Source organism: Sorghum bicolor, chromosome 9 (genome assembly GCF_000003195.3).
Source record: "Sorghum bicolor cultivar BTx623 chromosome 9, Sorghum_bicolor_NCBIv3, whole genome shotgun sequence".
NCBI classification, from domain to species: domain Eukaryota; kingdom Viridiplantae; phylum Streptophyta; class Magnoliopsida; order Poales; family Poaceae; genus Sorghum; species Sorghum bicolor.
Genome location: NC_012878.2, coordinates 5732361 through 5755972, shown reverse-complemented (window position 1 = coordinate 5755972; position 23612 = coordinate 5732361). Strand labels below are relative to the sequence as shown.

General features: G+C 41.3%; 3 protein-coding genes across 22 annotated transcripts; all 3 read left to right on the top strand.

The window, feature by feature from the left end:
• On the top strand, positions 2013–10160 carry LOC8071212 (6-phosphofructo-2-kinase/fructose-2,6-bisphosphatase). Its single transcript, XM_002440620.2, has 23 exons — positions 2013–2255; positions 2346–2409; positions 2708–3006; positions 3354–3572; positions 3796–3993; positions 5052–5144; positions 5711–5809; positions 5919–5948; positions 6262–6315; positions 7009–7062; positions 7138–7215; positions 7424–7515; positions 7588–7645; positions 7744–7818; positions 8131–8178; positions 8353–8450; positions 8689–8764; positions 8856–8918; positions 9005–9096; positions 9295–9363; positions 9518–9581; positions 9668–9733; positions 9838–10160. The coding sequence occupies exons 1-23, from the start codon at positions 2013–2015 to the stop codon at positions 9913–9915; spliced, it is 2310 nt and encodes a 769-aa protein (XP_002440665.1). The 3' UTR covers positions 9916–10160.
• On the top strand, positions 10338–11477 carry LOC8071211 (RING-H2 finger protein ATL63). The gene has a single exon (XM_002440619.2). It carries the CDS (start codon positions 10535–10537, stop codon positions 11423–11425), a length of 891 nt encoding a protein of 296 aa, XP_002440664.2. The 5' UTR covers positions 10338–10534; the 3' UTR covers positions 11426–11477.
• Positions 14434–21793, top strand: LOC8071210 (probable E3 ubiquitin-protein ligase HIP1). Of its 20 annotated transcripts, XM_021446748.1 has the most exons (11): positions 14434–14596; positions 14737–14975; positions 15138–15312; positions 15468–15983; positions 16075–16260; positions 16545–19194; positions 19285–19977; positions 20466–20914; positions 20995–21093; positions 21184–21330; positions 21458–21793. In XM_021446748.1, the coding sequence occupies exons 6-11, from the start codon at positions 19113–19115 to the stop codon at positions 21602–21604; spliced, it is 1617 nt and encodes a 538-aa protein (XP_021302423.1). In that variant the 5' UTR covers positions 14434–14596; positions 14737–14975; positions 15138–15312; positions 15468–15983; positions 16075–16260; positions 16545–19112; the 3' UTR covers positions 21605–21793. The 20 variants fall into 20 exon arrangements, with proteins under 20 accessions (XP_021302423.1, XP_021302422.1, XP_021302425.1 ...); XM_021446747.1 differs by having other exon boundaries at positions 14737–14949; positions 15138–15983; XM_021446750.1 differs by lacking the exons at positions 14737–14975; positions 15138–15312 and having other exon boundaries at positions 15779–15983.

Genomic DNA, 23612 nt, shown 5'->3' with positions numbered 1-23612 from the left:
CTCTATTGGTGGAGCTGGAGCCATTTTGGCAAACCGTTTGGCAAAACAGCTCTTTCTTTAAAATGTGCTCTCACATGACGCCACGTAGGATGATGTGAAGCCAGGAGAAGCCACTATTTTTGACTCCTTCACACCTCAAAACTATGTGAGAGCATGTTTTTAGGGGCTTCATTGATGGAGTTATTCTATTTTACCCCGTTTGGCACAAAACAGCTCCAAACGGCTCCTGAAGCCGCTGGAGAAGCCGCGCCAAACGGGGCCTTAATAGAAATCAGAGACCCGTATAAATAAAGAAACTTCAACTGTTTTAGCTATATACTCCTCCATATCTATAAAAAAGTCATTTAGAACAGCGGCACGATTTTATCCTAACTTTAACTCCTTATTTTATAAAAACATTTATTAAAATTTGATATATTTATATTTTTATGAAAGTATTTTTAAGATAAATCTATTCATATGGTTTTCAAACTCAACAACTTAAAAGTTTTTTTATAATTTATATTCTTAATGTTTGACTCAAACCTTATCCAAAACGACATTCTATGGAGAGAGTACGTTTAATGTCTAGAACATCTTAGATAATCCATTCACATCTTCTTAAAGCGAATTGCAACTTGGCATCGAAAAGAAAGTTGCATTTTAGCTAGCTAAAATTATTTTACCTACTCTTGGATGACTAATAGAATTAAAGTATTTTAGCTTCTTTTTAATTATTGTATTTAGAAGTTTAACTATTAAAGTATAAAGTTTAGTTAGCTAAAATTTAGCGAGAGAACCAAACGGCTCTATGAGAAGGAGACAAAGGGAATATGAAAACAAGGCTGGAAATTAGTGCTCGTACGGTACTCCTTCGTCACTAAATAGTTGTCCTTAAAAAAAATTAACTAAATATATATATAAATATAATATTTCTGATATAAATTACTATTATTAGATAAATTATTAAATTTACTTTCATAATAGATTTATTTATATATATAAACATTACAAATATTTTCTATAAATATTTAAACTTACAGTGCAGAGAAAAACAACATTTATTTAGAGACAGAGTGTACACATCTCTCACATAAGCAAAGTATTAGGCCTTGTTTAGTTTCTTTCCGAAATTTTTTCACGACACCGTAGCACTTTCCTTTGTTTGTGATAATTATTGTCCAATCATAGCCTAACTAGACTCAAAAGATTCGTCTCGTAAATTTCAACCAAACTGTGCAATTATTTTTTATTTTCGTTTATATTTAATACTCCATGCATGCGTCTAAAGATTCGATGTGACGGAGAATCTTGAAAAGTTTTTGGATTTTGGGTGGAAGTAAACGTGGCCTTATTGGAACGATGAAGAATTTTTTCTCTTATTTCTATTTTCCTATAAAAATACAATGATTTATATAAAACTTTTTTTTATCACGATTTACATATGCCAAGGAGTTAATCTTAGGCCTTGTTTAGTTCACCCGAAATTCAAAAAGTTTTCAAGATTCTCCGTCACATCGAATCTTGCGGCATATGCATGAAGCATTAAATATAGACAAAAACAAAAACTAATTACACAGTTTGTCTATAAATCGCGAGACGAATCTTTTGATCCTAGTTAGTTCATGATTGAACAATATTTGTCAAATAAAAACAAAAGTGCTAAATTTTTTCGGAACTAAACAAGGCCTTACCGGAGAACAGAGCAGCAAGCAGGCTGGGGTCAGGACGCCGCGCGCAGACGCGGCGGAGCCGCCGCCGCAGCAGCTCGGATGCCGGCGTTGGCAGGTTGGACGCCTCCCCTTATCCCCTCCGGCGGGCCCCGCACGCTCCGTCCCTTGCGGACTCCGAGACCTGCGGGTCACTCCCATCGCTCTCCCGGTTGCATTCGCCCCAATCCAAACGCCAACGGCCTCCCTCCATTACAAGACCTCCCCCCCCTCCACTCCACCACCACCGGCCACCACCGCCCCGATTCCACTCCCACGTGCTGCTCCACCTGCGCCGCCACGTCACGCCTCTAGGCTCTAGCCATGGGGACGTCGGGGTCCAAGAGCATCGACGGCGTGGGCGCCGTCTCGGGCGTCGGCGCCGCCGCGGCGGGGCTGGGCGGCGCCGGCGGGGAGGGCGGCGAGGGCGGCGCCGCGGAGGCGTGGCACGGCGGGGCGCAGCTGTACGTGTCGCTCAAGATGGAGAACGCGGAGATCAGCGGCGACCTCGTCCCGCACGTCTACGGCTCCGAGCCCATCATCGGCACCTGGGACCCTTCCCGCGCCGTACGCACGCACGCACTGCCACCCCACCCGATGCTTTGTGATCTTTGCTCCGCTGAAATGATCCCGTTGCTGCTGTTTGGTGTTTTGCAGCTCGCCATGGAGAGGGAGCTCGCGTCTATGTGGGAGCTCAGCTTCGTCGTGCCGCCGGACCATGGTACGTTGCCTCCTCCTTTGCTGTCCTGTTCTGCTAACTTTCAGTGAACTATGTATGGCTTCAAATTGGCTGTTAGCGTTTGTTTGCTAGTAGTTGTTTCTTTACCTTTTTGTTTGACCTTTAACGATCTTCCTGTACTTATTATAACTTGATCCTGGGTTTTGTTAAATATAGTTGTGCTTTGTTACCTTTTTTCCCCCATTATCTCTCTGATCCACCTACAGAATTGAAATGTCAAGCTCTCATGAAAGCGTACATGGATTGTTCTGTATGTATCATTCTGTGGACCTGGCTGTAGAAACACTGGACTTCAAGTTCTTGCTGAAGCCCAAAGACGCCGAAACCCCCTGCATCATTGAGGAAGGGCCCACGCGTCTCCTCACCGGAGGCATGCTCGAGGGCGATGTGAGGGTTGCGCTGTTCAAGCTCAATGGAGATGATGAGGTGCTCGAGTTCAGGGTGTTCAACAAGGCAGACCTTGTGTCACCGCTCGAACTTGCTGCGAGCTGGAGGGTGTACAAGGAGAACTTTCAGCCTTCCAAAGTCAGGGGGATACCTGATATCAGTATCAATGTCGCGCCCACTAATGCAACTGAGGTAATTGCATTTGTGCTTGATACCGTATGCTTCCCTGAGGTGGATGCATATGGTTGCAAAGTTCCGTGTCTTCTTTGTGCAACATGTGTGACTGCCTTATCAATATATTGTTCTCTAAAGCAATACAATTAGAAGGGGCTATCTGCTTTGTCCAAATGGCATGTCATTTGACATTTGATAGCAAGAAAATCAGCGGGTTCTTTTTTTGTTACTGTTTGGTTTTCGTCCTTACCATTTGGCAACCTTCTTTATACTCTTGTTTCTAGTGGGGTGGGGGGTGGGGGGCTGACGCTGAGCTACTTTGTGTTGTGGTTTCTCACAGGTTTCTGTTTCCTGACTTAATACAGGAAGGATCAGCGGCTACTTTGGAACTTGACTTGGAACACTATGTTGTTCCGTCCCCGCCGACTGCACCACCAAATGGATATGCTGCAAACCTTGCTGCGACTCCAGCATCCATGATTCAAACTGGGGCATCGTGGACAAATGATATCCTTCTAAGTGATGGGATTCAAAGTCCAAGTAGTGTTTCTGCAAAATTAGAAGATCGTAGTAACAACAAGAAGGTTGGCTGTTATCTGGAAAAGTGGGTGTAAATGACAAATTCTAAGTTATATACCTGAATTTTATCCTTCTGCCATCATGGAGTTAGTCCGACCTTAGTTGATTATCATTTCATACAATGAACTATAATTGCTCTGACTTGCACATATTTGATACCTGTATTGCATGGCTTTTTAATTACTTATATTATGTATCCTATTGAAAATTAACATGTTTCTTCTATAGAATATTGAGGCCTGGGCAACAGATTCTTCTAAGAATTCTGGACTCATTGAATCAAAATCAGTTGGCACCTTTACACCACTGCAAAAGCTAGATGGTCAAAAGGGGCTGTTCGTTGACAGGGGTGTTGGCTCTCCTATGCTTCCAAAATCAGCCAGTGCATGCTCCCTGGCATCTGGGTTTAGTTTTGGATCAGCAAAGGTTAGCATTGTTTATCTCCTTTAGACCTTTACTAATAGTAGGTAAAAAGGATAAAGAGTTGATGGATATGTCGTGAACCTTAGTTCATTTGGGGGATAGAGGGGATAACCATTGCCAGGAGGAAGGCTGGGCAAAGTTGGCGCTAAGGGAGACTAGAGAATTTGGGGGAATTGGATTCGGGGCGAGGTTTACCCCTCAGCGCCCTGTTGTCCTTGAAGAAGGGGAACTGGGGGATAGGAATATTGTTCTTGCTTGATTCCAAACTGAGTGCGTTACAAAGGATAAATAGGCTCACGGCCACTAGCAACCTAGAGATGCCTCTGTTGCATGCGCGGCTGAGATTGAAACCCTCCTAAATGCTAGGCTTGACTACTCTTGCTGCATGCGCCTAATATTGGAAACCTCCTAAATATTAGGCTTGACTGAAGCCTCTCCACTAAGGCATGAGGTCTTGATCTGGCCATGGTAACCACGCCTCTACTGCATGTCCGGCGCCCTCCTGGCGCCCCACATGACAGGCTAGGTTCAGAAAGGTTTGAATTCAATTAGCATTGTAGGATCATGGTCAATTTGGAATCATCATAATCAGTCTTCAACGGAGCTTGTCCTAGTCTAGCTGGAGTGTTATCATTCATTAGTGAGGAGTTGTATGGAATGGCTGCACTTGAGGTATCTCACATGTCCTTACCATCGCGCCAGAAGAGGATTAATATGCTAGGTCGAGGTTGTGTTCTTGTAATCACAGGCGCATGTGTTTTTGTCTTTTAAGAGTGAGTGGGTGTGTGTTGTATGGGTTTCTCAAAACCCCTTTTTTCTTGTACGGAATATAATGCTGCACAGCTCTTGTGTGTTCGTTAAAAAAAGGTAAAAAGGATAGATAATAGGCATGAATCTGCATATGTTTAGTGTTGTTGGACTAACAGAGATAGTATTTTGATATAGATCAACATGATTCTAGTTGAATTAATTAAATGGGCATTGATGGTTGATGTGGTTTGAGAAAAAATTCAGAATGAAGTTTGTGTTTTAATTTTTTACTATTGTTGACATTTCTACAGACTATGCCTGAAGCAGCAGGAGCTGTTGCAGCTGCAGCTGTAGCTGATCGATTGCATGGGTCAAAGGAGGACCGGAAGCTGGCCATTGTTTTGGTAAATACTAGTTGAAATCGTGTGGTATAATTTTAAACATTCTTCATCTCTTATGTGATTTGATTGTTTCTTTGTGATCCTTTTATCAACAAGATAAGCAAACTTTGCTTGTTACACTTTTGCTACCTACCATGTCCTTTTTAGTGTCTGGATGAATTTAAATAGACGGGTTTTCTATGGAAAACTAAGTTGAATTTTGAGTAGTGTTGTACTGGTGGTGGGTGTCTGAACAGGACCAAAAAAATGCTTTGCATTTTGTGTTTCACACTGCTAGGTAAAGGATTGAAGCACTGCCCGTTTAAAGCATATAAGTGAACAAAACAAATAATTAGGAATCTTATGTGTTGTAATACATTTTAACAGAGTATTAAAGAAAGTAAGAATCTAAATCTCTTATGTTTCAATCCTGAATCAGCACTTGCCAGCCCTCTTGAGAAAGTACATTTTTCTTGCTGCTGAGCATAAATGGTCAAATGCTTATCTGCTTGAACATGTTCCTAAATTTTTCTTCAGTGCTTGTTTCCAAAAGTTGGATCTCCATCTGAAAATATTTACTCCCATATCAGGTTGGCCTACCAGCTCGTGGTAAAACCTTCACTGCGGTTAAGCTTACAAGGTACCTTCGTTGGTTGGGTCATGAAACTAGACATTTCAATGTTGGGAAGGTAACCATATTCTTACTCTGATTAACTGCCTTGCATGGTTAATATGTTTAGTTGTTTACTTTTCTTGCAAAATTAACTGAGCTTTCTTTTGTTGAAAATGTGTGTGCAGTATCGCCGTCTGAAGCATGGAGCAAATCAGGTGAGAACTACAATTGTTGTAGTTCTGTTAGTGGAAAACCTGCAGTCTAAGCATTGTTAACTGTTATCATGTCCAAAAATATCATGTCAAGTTTCCTGTTTCTTAGCTAGAATACTAGACACCTAATAATAAGTGTATAAAATCATGCTTGGAATGCATTTTAAAGGGATAAATTTAGCATGCATGCATGTACTGTACTTGCACATCCTGTTGGATTTTTCAATACCATTATCTGAGCCTATGCCAGTAAAACTAATATCCTGTTCTAGACCGATGTAACATTTTTTTTTTTTGCATTTTTATTGGCTGCCAGCCTGCAGACTTTTTCCGTGATGATAACCCTGAAGGTATTGAGGCACGTAATGAGGTTAGCACACCTTATTGACTATTATGCATTTATTACTAAGTATTTCAAAATTGTGTTCCTACCATTCAATAGGTGTCATCATAGGCCATCTTCTGATTCACCAGTACATGCTCTTATATATTTTCAAGAAAAAAGCCTTGCGATCTTTTCACTGCTCTCATTTTAAAAGTGCATTGGTAATCATAACTGGCTACCTTACTAAAGGTATCAGGCCCTATCTGGAACACACAAAGTTTTCAGACTCCTGGAATTGAACAATATTCTCTGAAGTCTTCTGAAATTTCTCAAAACCTTCTGGGTTCTAAACTGGATATTATAGGGTTACCCTGGTAAATTTAAGCACTAATCAATGGAGCAAAAGTTTATTAATGGCTTCTATAAAAATCTGTTGTAGTATTTAAATGCCTCAAAATTGTGATTTGTAGTCAGTGCAATAGGTCCCCTGCATTTTTTCAATATGGTTACACTTTGCCATTAGCTATAATTATCAGATTTAGGCTTTTGCCGATAGATTCTCTTCATGAAGGTTCTACCACGGACAGGATGTCAAGTTAGCACCCTAGATTTTCAGAAGTCTAATGTGATTTTGTGACAACCAACCCTTAAAAGTAGAATATTGAAACTTAACTGTATCTTTGTTTCAGTACATTACTTTCAACTTGCAACATTATTCTTCTGGCGTACTGTTACCAGGTGGCTGCTTTAGCGATGGAGGACATGATAGATTGGATGAATGGTGGAGGTCAGGTAAGTTAGTGTTGCATAGACTGCATGAAATAATGAAATGTTGAATTCAATCTGACCAGATCAACTTGTCTCTAGGTTGGTATATTTGACGCAACAAACAGCACAAGAAAGCGAAGATATATGCTAATGAAAATGGCTGAAGGTAACTGTAAGGTAATTGATAGCATTTGTATTTACATTGGGTATGATTCTTTTATCTTTGCATACTTACGCATCTTCAGCTAAAATTATTTCACATCTATGGAGGTCATCACTAAGCAGAATACACTATCTAATAATTTAACCATGTGCCTTGGTGCATTTTGTACATTTGCGTTTATAATCTTGACCTTCTCATAATGAATGAAGTCACTTTCTGCAGATTATATTTCTGGAGACAATATGTAATGATCCAAATATAATCGAAAGAAATATACGGCTGAAGATCCAACAAAGTCCAGACTATGCTGATCAGTGAGTTTCCCAACATTGACCCTTTATTAGATAGAAGCACATTGCTGCCTGAATCATGTGGAAATGTTGCAGGCCAGATTATGAAGCTGGACTGGAGGACTTCAAGGAACGTTTGATCAATTATGAAAAGGTTTCAACTATTTATGCTCGGATGAAGTGCTACATGCTATGTAAAATTATAGTTCTTTGAACTATTTAGTCTTGAATCAATTAGCATTCCTTTTGTAGGTCTACGAGCCAGTAGGGGAAGGTTCTTACATCAAAATGATTGACATGGTAAAGGGGCAAGATGGTCAGTTACAGGTAAGCTCTTCTATACCTTTGCGTATTCTACAGCACATGAATCTACATAGGAACTTCTACGTGCCTATGTGGCAGAAGGATCAATGGCATGGGTACAAGTTTTTGTGTAAATGTGTAATTGAATACCTCTGGAAATACTTTAATATGAATATATGATGTTGTGCAAAATAGCCCATATTTTGATAAGTTATTTACACATAACATGGCAATAATATTTGCTATGGTATACTTTCAGTTTTCGAATCTTGAGATTCTATGTTTTGTTTAGTGTTTCTTCATTTGAAAGTTATGCTTTTCTGACCTTGTACCCAGGTAAATAATATCAGCGGTTATCTCCCTGGGAGGATTGTCTTCTTCTTGGTATGTACTTCTAGACTCATACTATAAATAGCTGCTCGCACTTTCTGTGTAAGCTTAATATCAGTATGTTCTAACTGAAACTGATGCACATATTTAAATGTCTGCTTCAAATTTATTTCCACAAGTGTATTCAAACTAATTGGTGACACATCTCCTTGCATTTTGCTACTGCAGGTGAACTCTCATCTTACACCACGACCTATTTTGCTTACCAGGCATGGTGAGAGTTTACATAATGTTAGAGGAAGAGTCGGTGGTGATACAGTTCTAAGGTTTGTTTTCCCTCAGTTTGAATTTAACACGTTCAGATGATACTTTCTGCACTTAGTATGTCATTTTGAGTTCTGTGAGTAAAATATTAAAATTCTTGGTAATTTTTTTCATTTTTTATATATGTTTAGTTATTGCACTGGTAAACAAAGTATCATGTAAATATGGCAATCTTATTGGAATTATATTTCTGTATTGAGCTAATAAATTCCTCTTTAACTGCCTGATTATGGTGTGCAGTGAAACTGGAGAACTTTATGCAAAGAAACTAGCCAACTTTATAGAAAAGCGGCTCAAATATGAGAAAACAGCAACTGTAAGTAATTTCCCATGATTTAATGATGGATCTAACCAGCATAACATGGGCTGAAAGAGAGGTTTTAATTTGTAACTATCCAATTATTTAGATATGGACCAGTACCCTTCAGAGAACAATTTTGACAGCAAGTCCAATTGTTGGATTTCCTAAGGTATTTGGTTAGACGATTTAGGAGTCTTCTTAAAGAACTCTTGCTAAGTAAGTACACCAAGATTGTTCGACTTGTGTTGTTTGTAGATACAATGGCGTGCTCTTGATGAGATCAATTCTGGAGTTTGTGATGGGATGACTTATGAAGAGATAAAGAAAAATATGCCCGAGGAATTTGAGTATGTATAATAATTTTTTCATTGGCACCATGTGCATGGGATCCTTTACTTACCATTCATATGAGGTGTCAGACCAATGTATTATTTCCATGCTGTACAAATTAAGCAAAAACAGAAATGAAATTAACAGTATTCTTTTTGGCACAGTACTGAATATTTGGATCTCAAAAGACAATTGTGAATGCTTGTTTCAACCAGGTCACGCAAGAAGGACAAGCTAAGATATCGCTACCCCCGTGGAGAATCTTACCTTGACGTTATACAGAGGTCAAAACTATAGTTTCTAATTATACAGACAAAAATCTCCATAGTTTGTTTCCTACTCGTACTAGATTAATTGGTTTCTCTCTATGTCAAACCATGACAGATTTCAGTTCCCGTGTAACTATACCCTAACAGCTGATGTCATAATAACCCTCAGGTTGGAACCCGTCATCATTGAGCTAGAACGCCAGCGTGCACCAGTGGTTGTCATATCTCACCAGGTAAATTGTTATAGTTGATGCAATACTGGAAAGTTGGAGTGCGGTGGCAGAAATACTGAGTTTTGAACTCTTTGTCCCATTGTTAGGCTGTACTGCGAGCACTGTATGCATATTTCGCGGACAGGCCTTTGAGAGAAGTTCCAGATATAGAGGTGATACATTTGACTTTCCTCTTCTTGATCAATGTTATATTGTAACAGATGCACTAGAAGAAACATGCAATATGTCTGAACTAATGTCAATTGTTCTTTTGTAGATGCCACTACACACCATAATCGAGATACAAATGGGCGTTCTCGGTGTTGAAGAGAAGAGGTACAAACTCATGGACTGAATGAATGAATACATAAAAGCAGCAGGTCGTTGGCTGTTTCATATCATACAGAAAGTACAGATAACACAGAAGCTTTTTTTTATCTCTCCACACGGTGTGAAACCTACTTCAGTGTATTTTTTTCTCTGAAAAAAAACATATTGATCATTGTAAAGAAAAAAACATGTACTACTAATAATGAACTGTAAAAATGGCAGCTTATACTGCAAGGAATAAGGAATACAGACTGTGGCTCAAATTAACAATTCCACGGCTTAGGCCTTGTTTAGTTCCCACCAAAAATAAAAAACTTTTCAAGATTCCCTGTCATATCGAATCTTACAGCACATGTATGGAGCATTAAATATAGATGAAAACAAAAACTAATTATACCTCGCGAGACGAATTTTTTAAGCTTAGTTACTCTATGATTAAATAATGTTTATCAAATAAAAACATAAGTGCTACAGTAGTGAAATCTAAAAAAATTTCGCAACTAAACAAGGCCTTATTCAGAAACATATTCCATTACCAGTCAAACCGGTTGATCCTGTGGCTGATGGGACCAATGAACCGTAGTAGTAGTGCTTTGCGTTGTACTAGAAGACTTGTACAGGACCGTGCCAAACCATGAACTGTCATGTCCTCCTCTAATCCTGTACTGTGCCCATGTGAGGACACAAGGCAGGGCCGTTTTCGTGCTCCAGAAACTCTGCTGAAATGGTGGCATGGGCCCTGGACACGGTGCCAAACTTCCCTCGATTCCATGCGCCTCGCGTTGTCCCTGTATGCCTTGCAAATATATAGCTCAGTCACCGTTTGGTCCGTCCGATCACCGGACCGGGCCGCGGCGTCATGTGTGCGTGACTCAGCTCAAAGCCGGAGGGAGAGACTTGCATTGCATCTTGCGCGCGCCGTCGTCCCGGCCATGGCCATGTCGCTGGGTCGCTACGACGCCAACGTCCTGCTGGCCGCGGTGACCGCGCTCTCGGCGGCGGTCGCCTTCGTCGCGGCGCTCCACCTCTACGCGCGCTGCCTCCTGCTGCAGCGGCGCCGGCGCGTCGCCCTCGCGGAAGCGGAAGGCAGCAGCAGCCCCCGCGTGGTCGTGCTGCAGCAGCGGCACCGCCCGCCGGACGGCTACGTGGTGGAGGTCGTCGAAGGCGCCGGCGCGTGCGGCCAGCAGGCGGCAGGGCTGGACGCCAAGGCGCTGCGCGCGCTGCCGGTGTTCACGTGGGAGTCGTCCGAGCAGGGCAAGGGGAAGGGGAAGGAGGAAGGCGGCGGCGGCGTCGCCGAGCTACACGAGCAGCAGTGCGCGGTGTGCCTAGGAGAGATGGAGGACGGCGAGCTGGGGAGGCTGCTCCCGGCGTGCTGCCACGTGTTCCACGTGGAGTGCATCGACACGTGGCTCGGGGTGAGCTCGACCTGCCCGGTGTGCCGGACGGTGGCGGCGGCTGCCGCTGCCGCGCCGCCGGTCGCCGACGTGGACCACGGCGGCGAGGTAGTAGAGCCCATAGCTGTCGTTGGGTGCTAGTGTAGTGTATAAAAGGAGGTTAGTAAATCATAAATAAAATATCGATCGAGCACACGGATTTTATGTTGCAGAAACAACGGCAGGTTAGTAAACACTTAACAGCAAGAAAAAAAAAATCTGTTCAAAAAAAAAAGCATATTTCTATACATACTGTATAAATGCTGCGCTTGTTTAGGACTACTTAAATTCCAAACACTCTGGGAGCATCAAGTCCTATAGCAGTATAGCTAGTTCATTTTGGGTTAACATGTAAATATGTGCTCTACGAATCTTTTTTTTTTCTATTTTCTCTACGTTATCAATTTTTTAGGACTAGAAAAAACCTAGAGTAAGCATTCCCAACATGCACTGCATATGTAATATGTTAGGTACTAATCCCTTTGTTACAGAAGTAATAATGCGCTATAGTTTAGTCCAAAATCAATTCTCTCTTAAATTTTATCTAAGTTTATAGAAAATTATATTGACACATAGTATAATATAATTAAAAAATACTTTGTTATGACATTTCATATTGATTCGATGCAGTGACGAATCTAGGAAAATATTTAGGGAGGCTTCTGCTACTTTAAGATAACTTTAGTCCCTTCTTAAAGAGCATCAATGATAAAAATTTGTAGGAGAGGCAAAGGGGGGGCTACGTGGGTTCTACGGCCGTAGGGGGGGCTGGAGCCCCACCAACCCCACCGTTGGCTCCGTCGCTGATTCGATGTTATAGAGGTTGGTGTTTTTTTAATTTATATTGGGCAGAATTGTATCGATCGAGAATACGTGTGTGAACAATCCAAATGACGAATGAATCAAATATGAAAATAACCAATGTGTTACAAATTATAAACTACTAGCCTTCAACGGAAATTTCACATCACGACATTCATCGTCATCACAAATCAAATGGCCAAATCGCGTCGGCATTTCGCCACACCGCGTCGCCAACCTGCCGGCCGGCATTGGCACGTTGGAGGCTTGACGCAGTAGCTATTGGGCCGTACCTGGATCGGGCAGGAATGGATGTGGCCCGTTAGGCTACTACTACTCCTTCTCCTCCTAGCCCACTACACTGTCTTTCAGTTTCAGGTTCGGATGATATGAAGCAAAGCATCCTGAGAGCTGATTTCTCCTCTCTTTTTTTTCGCCTTTTCCCCGCACGCAGCCTGGGTGCCCATTTTCGTTTGAAATTGAAGCTTATATATTAATCATCACCTGCCTTGCATTCTATTTCTAGGTGTACAAGTTTTTCTCGCCTGAATGAATTTTTGTTCTACCTGAAATGCATGATTATTTGAGGTGTATACTTTTCGTTTGTTGTACACATAACTTTCAGTTCCACAATTTTCACTTAGGGCTGGTTTAGTTCACACCGTGAAAAGTTTTTTGGGTACTGTAGCACATGTAACTATAGCAATTAGTGTCTAATTATAGTGTAACTATAGCAATTAATGTCTAAGCATGGATTAATTAGACTCAAAAGATTTGTCTCGTAAAATACAAGCAAACTATGCAATTAATTATTTTTTTATCTATATTTAATGTTGCATGCATATATCTAAACATCAATTGGATGGGGTGAAAAATTTTTGGATGAGAACTAAACAAGACCTTAAATTGCATGCTTTTTCGAGATGTACACATTATTCATTCCCCCATTCTAGAATTTTGTTCCGCATAAAATTCATCTCTAATATACAATTCACTTGTTCTCCTTGTCCAAAATGCCGATCCGCCTAGATTACATTCGGGCCTTGTTTAGTTGTTGGGGTGAAAACTTTTTAGATACTGTATCACTTTTGTTTATATTTTGTAGTTATTATTCAATTAATAGACTAACGAGTTTTAAAAGATTTATCTCACAAATTATAGACAAACTGTGTAATTAACTATTAATTTTATTTATATTTAATACTCTATACATGTGCCGCAAGATTCAATGTGGTGAAAAATTTTGAAAAAGTTTTTGATTTTTTAGTGGAACTAAACAAGGCATGAGAAGAACTTGCGCTCGGTGAAAGAGATATGGATAAAAAACCGAGTGTGCAATCTAGGTTGCTTGGTTCATAATAAACTTATCCTAAGTCAAATAATTTTATGTTAGCCAACTTTATATGAACTAATATTTATAATAGGAAATAAATAATAGTACTAGATTTATTATAGAATACGTATATGTTAATACTAAATCCATTAGGTGTCATAAATGCTCACAATAGGTACTTTAATTAACCTAGGACAAAAACGAAATGTCACTCTTTAGACCTTGTTTAGATCCAAAAAGTTTTTGGATACTGTAGCACTTTCGTTTTTATCTGACGAACATTGTCCAATTATCGGAGTAACTAGGCTTAAAAGATTTGTCTCACAATTTATAGAAAAACGGTGCAATTAGTTTTTATTTTTATCTATTTTTAATGATCCATTTCAAGATTCGATGTGACGGAGAATCATAAAAAATTTTTGGTTTTTGGGGAACTAAACAAACAGATCAGTGAAAGGAACAAGAAATAGTATACGATCAGTCTCGGTAGTGTATAAAAGTTTTATCATCATAAACTCTCTATTCTCATAAAAATTTCCATAATCTCTCTATTCATTAATAATTATTATGTTAGCATATTTAATATTCATAAAACCCTATAAAATCTTTTCAGTGTGATTGGTCTAACAGTATGCAAGGACAAAAAAAAAATTAGGCAGCGAGACAACGCACAACCTTCCAAATATTGAGAACCTGCCGCCATGGTCTTTCCTTCCGTGCCCAGAGACCGCCGCCGTTGGCCGTGTCCGGTGCGGCACCGTTCCGTTCCGTTCCATTCCATTCCACCGGTAGCCAGGGTCGCGGTCCGGTCCCACCGTACCTTCCGAGTGGGCCCCACAGACCCGACCCAAAAGAGCACCGAAAACGCACCCATGCGCCACAGATCGATGGGCCCCGCCGTCCCCGGCCCACGGACCTCCCAATCCCGCACCTCCAGCTCCGCCCTATAAATAAGCCCCCCCGCCTCCCCGCCCCTCTTTCCTTTTCCCCCCGGAAGAAGCCTCACCAACAGGAGCAATTCCTCCGCTCTCTGGAGGGCGGTTGCGTCCTCGCGCGAAGAAAGCCGGAGCCCGGAGCGCCCTCCCGCTCCGATCGGTCGGGGAGCGCCGATTCGAGCAGCCGATCGGCCGTCCGCGAAGGTATACCCCTCCGATTCGGCCCCCAGACCCCGCTTAATCCGCGTGGTTCTCGTATGAATTCGACGGTGGCGGCACTGTGTGGTTTGATCGGCCTTTTTTTTGGGGTACAACCCGCCCTTTGTGTGGGGGTGGGTCAGTAGGTGGATGCTCGTGGATTTTAGGGGGGGAGTTGCAGGATCGGTGCGCTAGGTTGCGGTTCTCCCTGTCCCTGCTGGGTCGCGGTCAAAGTAATGGATGGGGATTTGGGGTCGCTGTTCGGTCGTCGCCGTCTTAATTACCTGGATTAGTGCGATTTCAGCGGCACGGTGCATCGATTCTGCCTGCGGAAGCGTGGCGGTTGCTGTGACCTGGAGGTGCGCCCCCGATCTCCTAATCCGTGGTGGTCCCTTCACTTCAGCTCATATTTTCTGATTTCTATTCCCCGTCATCTCTATCACCTAACCCCCTGTTCTCTCCATAAACAGAATATAATCCCTCTTGTTATGTACTTTCAGTGAATTGGTTGTTACCCAAATCCATCACTAAACTCTAGCTTCTTCAGACAGCTTCTACAGACAGGTCATGGGTCTGACTTGGTTAGGCTGGCTTGGGTTATGTCATTTAGGCCGACAAACACTGCCTCTTTAAACGGGGGATGCTGCTGATCATTGTGAACGGCAGTACAGAAACATGTGCTACGGTCATGGTTGGGTGTGTCGAACAATCCTTACTATCAGGTGATCAGCATACATCAATGTGTCTTGGCTATCTCCTTGTTATCATCTGTTTGATCATTGCCTCTTTTATGCCCCTTCTATGAATTGACCACTCTCCATTTGCAAAATTATGTTACTATGGTTCAGCATCAGCTTATATCTATATCCTTCTTCAGTTGAAGCTCTCTGACAGTATGGATGACTAAATGGTCTCTAGCAGTTTGAGGAATCATGTTTCCTGTCCCAGTTTACTTACTCTGTAGCTTAGGAACTCCAATCCACCTTGGAGCGCATTCATGACTGATGATTTTGACCTCTGAAGCTTATGAGTGGGTAATTCTTTTCTGTATCTCCCTTATTGTTTACTAGCCAGTAGCAAAAGCCGACATACTACAAATCTGAATCTCATTATCTCTTAATATGTTTGTTTACAAGAAAAAAATATATCATATGCATAATGTACCTTCTCCCTGTGACACTCCTACAGCCATTAAATTATTGAAGGTACTCTTTGATGCTTCAATCCGTATTGGAAATATCTAAATTCCATCGGACAAAGAACATATAAGTTCTACACTCAGTTTTGCTTTAGAAGCAGAAGCATTGAATCTGTTAAAGGTACAACACTGTTGTCCTTTGCTTTGATGGTAATGCATGAAATTCGAACATCGACATGTCTTCTGCATCTTCAGGTATCTTTATTGGTATTTAAAGACTATATTATGCAGTATTCTATTTTGTCAGAAATGGCACAAAAAACCGTTATTTCTTATGGGAATGCAGGTTTAGTGAGATCTGGCCTCCGCAATAGTCACCTTCTTGAAAGCAGATGTATAAGGCTTATTAGAGTTGGAGTTCGATCTTTGGGGACATGAATTGATTCTGTTATTTGTTTGACTCCAATTTGGGGGCAATCACGGGCTTTAGGTTGGGTGAGGAATTGTCGTTTCAACGAATTCAGGTACTCAGGTTAGTGATAGTTTCAGAATATTGTAGTTACATATTTGTGGCGGTGAGAAAGCTATGAAGTCATGATGAGAACCTTAATTCATTGGGTACCACATTCACGCCTTTTTTGGGGAAAAATATACATTCACCCCGTAGCTTGATATGAGCATTTCCTTCTCTCTAGCTCTTCCATGGTCCAACTAAACCTTGGAAGTTCTTCTGGAGAATTATCTAGCTCTCAGTCTTTTCAGATATTTGCATTTATTACTTTGATAATTTGAATTGTTCGGCTAATGACATTGCAGGTACTATTTGAACACTGCACTAAAAAATGGAGTTTCTTTTCTTGTTTGACATCTTGATGTGCCAAAATCAAGCTCTCATTAAAGGTCAAACAAATGGGCAAAATTTGGGATTCTTGATTAGTTTTTTTCAGTGTTAAGCGATGAATCTGCTTTGGTAAATGGGAGAACTGATCCAGTTGATCCGTATGCCTTGCGAGGACTATTTGTCCTCAGTAAGAGCATATGTTCAACATCACTGTTGGGCTTGTGTTGCCCTTAGATTGAGATGATGGCTTCTCTTACAAGATTGTAACAACCTTTTAACAGCCCAAGAAACAAGAGAGGCCCTCCAGTTGTGAGTTTTTGGAAGAGCCAATTGCTGCTAACTTCATATCATTCTGAGGACTGGAAAAGGTGGACCAGTGCTACTCTTAGCATCTACCACCTAGAACTTTTAGCCCATTGGTGGTTTGTATGGTGAAGTTCAACAAGTATAAAGGCGAGAAGGGTAGTTTCATGGCCCACTGTTAACTTATAGGGAGAGAAATATTGAGGTTTATGGAAATATTGGCTGGAGCAGCATGATCACCCACTAGTCCTGATTTTGGATGGTAGATTTAGGTTGGCGTAAATGTGGGAGAAGGAACTTAAACAGTTGTTTCACATCAAATTAGTTGATCTGAAGATCCTTTCCAAGTAAAAAATCAGCTTACCATGTAGAATTGGATACGGCGAGGTTAGCTTGGCCCATGAAGTAACAATTCTTTTGATCACACTGAGAGGATGCCATTTGCAGATAGCTATTCAATGTTGTTGGAAGAAGATGCTAGTTGAAAATAGGTGAATTGATGATGTTGGAAACAAGAACAAGATGCATTTCATAAGACGAACAAAAGGACAATAATTTTGAGGAGGAACCTTTAGCAATCTTGTGTTTGCATCTGTTATTCATACATGGGCATGTGTGTACCTGAAATGCTAGTGCTATATCTACCTGCCTTCATATTTGCTGGGGCTTCTGGAGCTGATAGCTAGTGCCATACTTTCTGCCTTATATGTCCATTTCCTTTCTGTTTAACAGAATCATGTACAATTTATTATTAGTTTCTCTCCCCATGACTAAAGCCCTTGTTTGACGGGCTTTTCATTCCATGTAAAGAATTAGAAGATTCTGGCCAATCTTCTTATGTTCAATAGAATGTAATATGAACTGTACTGTTTGATAAGTGCTGCACTGCTGCCATATAATTTAGTTGCACACTGTTTCAACTTCTTTGGCTATTACTGTATTCCTGTTGTTACAGATGCTGTCAATAGGTTCTTTGCCTTTTAAAATTGGTCCTTTCACCTGATTTTGTACAGAGTCCTGGTGTATACTGCTTTACTGAATTAATGTTGTAAGACTAGTATCTTTGTAGGTTAGGTATTAGGATTTTATACTTGATAACTGAACTATTCAAATATCATCTGTAATTTAAACGTAATATCAATGGATTGTATAGCTGCTCATCTAGTATTTTCTATCACTTGGAGAAAAGACAATGCAGTCTTGATATGCTGCTTGTAATTATCTTGTATAAATCCTGTTAAATTGTAATCTTATATAATGGTGCAGTATCAAACTATCAATTTATATATCTACTAGTCTCTTTGTTATCTTCAAACAAACATTCTTTTTAAACTGTTCATGAACAACAATACAGCAATAAATATTCTCCAATCTTTTAATTGACCGTCTCCATTTCTGATTGGTTTTTTTGTTTCTTTCATCTCCCATTATTTGAGTGCAAATAAACCTTTACGGAAGGTAAAATTTGTTAGTGCCACTTTAGCTAAGTGTGTGTGTATATAATCTTATGCACCATAATGACATGATGTATACATAAAGCCATAAAGGTTCCCTTCAACTTGCATCTACATTATTGGCATAACATAGGTGTCCTCTAGCTACTTGATAACCAAACATTAGAGAGTAGTATTTTGTTGTTTCAAAAGGTTAGAATTTTGAACTATTCATCATATGGGAAAATCCTATGCTCATTCATTACTTACCAGGCCCTGTTACTGCCATCACCAAAGCTATAAAAGTTTCTAATTCTTGTATTGAGGTCTAAAAGTCAGGTTTCCACCCTATATATTTTATTTTGTAGTAGACTATTATGCAAGTATGATGATGCCTTCTCTAGTTTAATTTTGTAAACTAATTACTGTGGTCAAAACGTTTTATGTTTACTTAGTTAATTACGTTAGCATGGTTTCTAGCCTTCTTGGATATTACGAGGATTTCATTTGTGTTGTGAGTGTTGTACCAAAGTTAAATAAGACACTGGATATGATGGAATCTTTGGGGTTTTGGCACTGGCAGCTCTAGCCTGTGCGATTGTAATCTCACATCTTGCGGTTCTAAGGTTTGAATGATCCTTTTTAATTTGTTCTGGAAGTCTTAAGTATTTGTGATTCTCTCTATATTTACATTTTTTTTCTAAATCTACATGTATATTTGCATCTGCAATTTGTTTTTCTAGAATACTAATGCCGAGCCTATAATTTTCCAGGTTAAGCAAAATCAAATCCCTCTGTTCATGTGTTATGGCGGGACATCATCATAATAACACACATGCCTCCAGGATGGATCATGTGAACAGGTTCCAGAGTGAACCGCAGCCTTTTGGTATATGGACTTACACAAACATACTAACTTATTGCTTATTGTACATTTCGATTATTGTGAACTCATCCAATTGCACCCCTGTTATGCCAGGTCCAAAGTTATTTATGCATTCTAGAACTGATGCAGCAAATGGAGCTCTATCATCAGGTTATGGGGGCGCACCAATAAGACCAAATGACATTCCATCCTCAAGTCACACTGGGCAATCTCATATTCAGCATAGTGATGCTCCTGGAACCATGCTTGCATCGTATTCTGGCTATCCTCATGCTGGAAGCTCCAGCAGCATCTATGCACCACATAATACTCATCATCCGCCGCCTTTGAGTTATCCACATAGGTCTGAGGATAACTTCATTCCGAGTTCCCATATGGATGACAGAAGGGTTGCACTGAAGCGGAGAAATCCAATTATTCATCCAGTGGATGGAGTCAATATTGGGAGCTCTTATGCTGGCAGTTCATCTAATCCTCAGTTCTCTCGCTACATGCCTCCAAATCATATTCCTGCTCCTGAACCCTGCCCTTCTCGAATAACATCAAATATGGGTTCGAGATACTGGAGTGATCATCCCTTTGGTGGCCATGGAGGATCTCAGAGGAATGTGAGAGGCCGCCATGATCACAATCCCATCCATTTGGGACACAATCCAGGTGTACCTTGCGCATCAAGCAGCACTCATGGGCCACCACACCAAACTAATGTAATTGGTCATCCTCGAAGTACAGCAGTGCCACAAGATAGAGCGCATTTTTCTATACCTCCAAGAGTGGCAGCCCCAGGTTAATTTTGATGTCTGTTCTTCTAGTAAATTTCGTGATTGATATTATATTCAAGTATTTTGTTGCTATAAACTGTACTGCCTCCGGCCCAAAATATAGCTACTTCTCGGTTTGTCTTTAAGTCAAACTATTTTAACTTTGACAAGTTTATATATAAAAAAATAATTAACATCTAGGATATGACATAAGGTCATTCTGAAAAATTATTTGATAGTTGATCTAATAGCACTAGTTTAGTGTCCTACATGTTGATATTTTCTACTATAATATCACATAGTTTTGACTCAAAGCAAACCTAGAAGTGGTTATATTTTGGGGACTGAGGGAGTAACTGTTTTATAGTTTTTATATATTATAGTACCATCAGTTGCAGCATAGCAAATTTCAACTGCATTTTTGTGCTGTTCAAAATGAAATGATTGATTGCCAAGCTCCCTTCTTTTTTCAAATTTTGTTGTTATTCAAGAGGTTAGCTTTCTGTTCTGCAGGGACCGATGGAAACTCTAGTATGGTCTTCAGGGAGAGGCCATACTATTCTGCTCCGCAGAGGACCAACATAAATGCCCCCCCTGTCCCAACACCTCCTGGTTCTTCTGATAGTCTACATTTTGTGCATGGTGGGTATGCCCCCAGAGCAGCCCCTCCTAACACCATCAGCACATATCCTGCCCCAGCTTTTGCGACTTCTAACAACACGGTGACAGTCACCCATGAGCCTGATATCCCTAGCTATCGGCCTGCTGTCCCTAGCTACCCGCCTGCTACCTCAGCAGCAGCATCAAGTATTCATGCTGAAGCTGCTACATCTCCAAGACATCTGGGGCATGTGGCTCTAGGTTCCGGTGGTAGTGCAAGGAGTAGAAGGCTGAGGGATTCGTACCATGCTTTTCGTCCACTGATTATTGAAGAAAATAACTTGAGAGGACCAGCAGCTGAGGTAGATGGTGTTGATTATTATCTCATAACTACGCTAACATGAATTCTTGCCCTGTAACTAATACAGTTGCATGTGTGCAGCGGTTTATGATGCTGGATGAGTTAGTTATCCATGAATCGAGAGAAGATTCTGATCCTCACTGGGACATGAGACTGGACATTGATGATATGAGTTACGAGGTAGTAAGAAAGAACCTAGATATTTTCTATCACAGACCAGCACAGAGTATGCTCTGTAACTAATGTAATTTTCTATGCTGTTATCTGCAGGAGCTGCTGGCTTTGGGAGAACGAATAGGCAATGTCAACACTGGCCTAGCTGATGAAAAACTTTCAAGCTGTGTGATGGAGATAACTTGCTGCAGCTCTGCCCGTACCCATGGTGATACTGAGAGCGCAAGATGTGTAATTTGCCTGGTAAGATTACAACCCTTGCACAATAGCTGGTTTAATGTTACACTTGCAAATCCTGTTATCTATTATCTCAAGTTGTTATCTATTATTTCAAGTCGAATGCTTATCAAACACCGGTGGCTGGCTGCAGGAGGATTACAAATTCAAGGACTCTATCGGAAAGCTGAAATGCGGTCACGACTACCACGCAGACTGCATCAAGAAGTGGCTGCAGGTGAAGAACGCTTGCCCAGTCTGCAAAGCTTCTGCGGCAGACGACAGCGGAGGCACCGAATGAAGCGCCCTCCTGCCCCGCCACATTCAGCCCATCTCAGGCGAAACTGTATCTATTGGCTGATCTGGTCCTGCTGTGTAAATAATGGTCCTGGAACGGATTATTTGTGAGCTGAATTTGAACTCGACATCTAAAATATAATCCTCAAGCTAGTTGCTAATTAATCGATGGTAGCATTTCATTCTTTTTTCATTGGTTCGCATACATATATACCGGTTTGATTCTGCGGATGTCTTTTTGTGCCGATGGAGGGGCCGGCCGGCCGTTAGGGGGTGCTTCTCTTGCCAGCTTCGCCTCTGCTCCATGGATGGTTCGGTGTTCATGTCAGTGATAATACGTGCGATCTCTCTCGTAAGTTGCTTGCCTCGGATCAAAAATCGTCCCATGGTGTATGCGCAGTTTTGTTTGCTGCCGATGGATGCACCACCCTACTGATCCAGATGGTTGGATGCAATGTTGGCATCTGCATGTTGCTGGATCGTGACTAGCAGCTGTATGCTTGCTAATCGCTAATTGTTGTCCCTGTAACCACTCTTTAAATATAAAAATAAAAGTATTGCAGTTAGTAAACGCAAGTTTTCTTTGGCCCATTTGGATATATAAGAGAGTATTGGATGAAGAACTCCATTTAAGATGACTCCGAAGATTCTTACTTTCTTGTGCTTGGTCTAGTGGCTAAGACATTCGAGCGGCACTCCACAGGTCCTGAGTTCGAATCCTCGTGGGAGCGAATTTCAGGCTGTGGTTAAAAAAATCTCCTCGCTCGCCCCAGGCCAAAGCACAGGTAAAGAGATCGGCTCTCACCCCGGGGTAACGTCTCTCTGTGTACGGATGAGGCGGGGGTTCGGAGGTTTTCTCAGTCGGGGTACTGAGATCTTCTCTCTTAAGTGCAATACCGTGGGGGCGGTATTTCCCCACCCCGGGGTAACGTCTCTCTGTGTACGGATGAGGCGGGGGTTCGGAGGTTTTCTCAGTCGGGGTACTGAGATCTTCTCTCTTAAGTGCAATACCGTGGGGGCGGTATTTCCCCCACCGGCCGAGTTTTAGGCAATATATAATAGTTTATTGGATTAGCCCCAAAATTTTATCTTATCTCACTACTGATTTGAGAATTGTTCATTCTCTTCTCATATACTCCTTCCATCCCAAATTGTAAGTCATTTCAAAATCTTGGAGAGTCAAACTTTTCTAAGTTTGACCAAATTTATATTATAAAATAATAATAATTATGGTACTAACTAAGTATCATTAGATTCTTTCTTAATTATATTTTCATAGTATATTTACTTTACGTTACAAATCTTAGTATTTTTCTCTATAATTTTGGTCAAACGTGAAAATGTTTTAATTCTCCAATATTCATGGAATGACTTACGGGATGGAGGGAGTACTCCGTATATCATCCCTCTGGGCCAAATTGGGTCTGAGGTCGTGCTCGAGAATTATCCCATCGTGATGGAGATGACGATCTGACGGCCATGAGGAGCTAGCATCACCACGTACGTGCGGCACCATACACACAGTGACAGAAAATCTTCCTTCCTTGGTAGCAGCAGCAGTAGGCTCCATTCCGTTGCTCCACCTTACACGCATTTTCCCTCTGGATCCAGCAAGCAAAGCAAACCATGCATGCAGGGTAGCATCTCTCTCGATTCCATTCACCTTCACCACCACCACCACGCATGTACAGCTCGGACCGAAAGCTCCACTGATGCAGGTTGTTAAATGTTAGCAACTCTTTATCCGATCACTGTCCCGATTTATTTAGTTAAGCCGTCTTTACGACGTCCATCGCCACCTAATTAAATTTCAAAAATTCAATTCCCAGGCGGAATCCGATGGTGAGAGAGATCCGATCGTTCCCAAATTCCCCGTGCAAACCCCACAATGCCATGCCAGTGGATCCATGAGTTGCTGCTCACTGAAGCAAACCACCCACGCCACCTGCTAATCAACGTGCCATCTTCCAGCTCGACGTCGCCCCCTCCGATCCATGGCAGCATGGCATCCC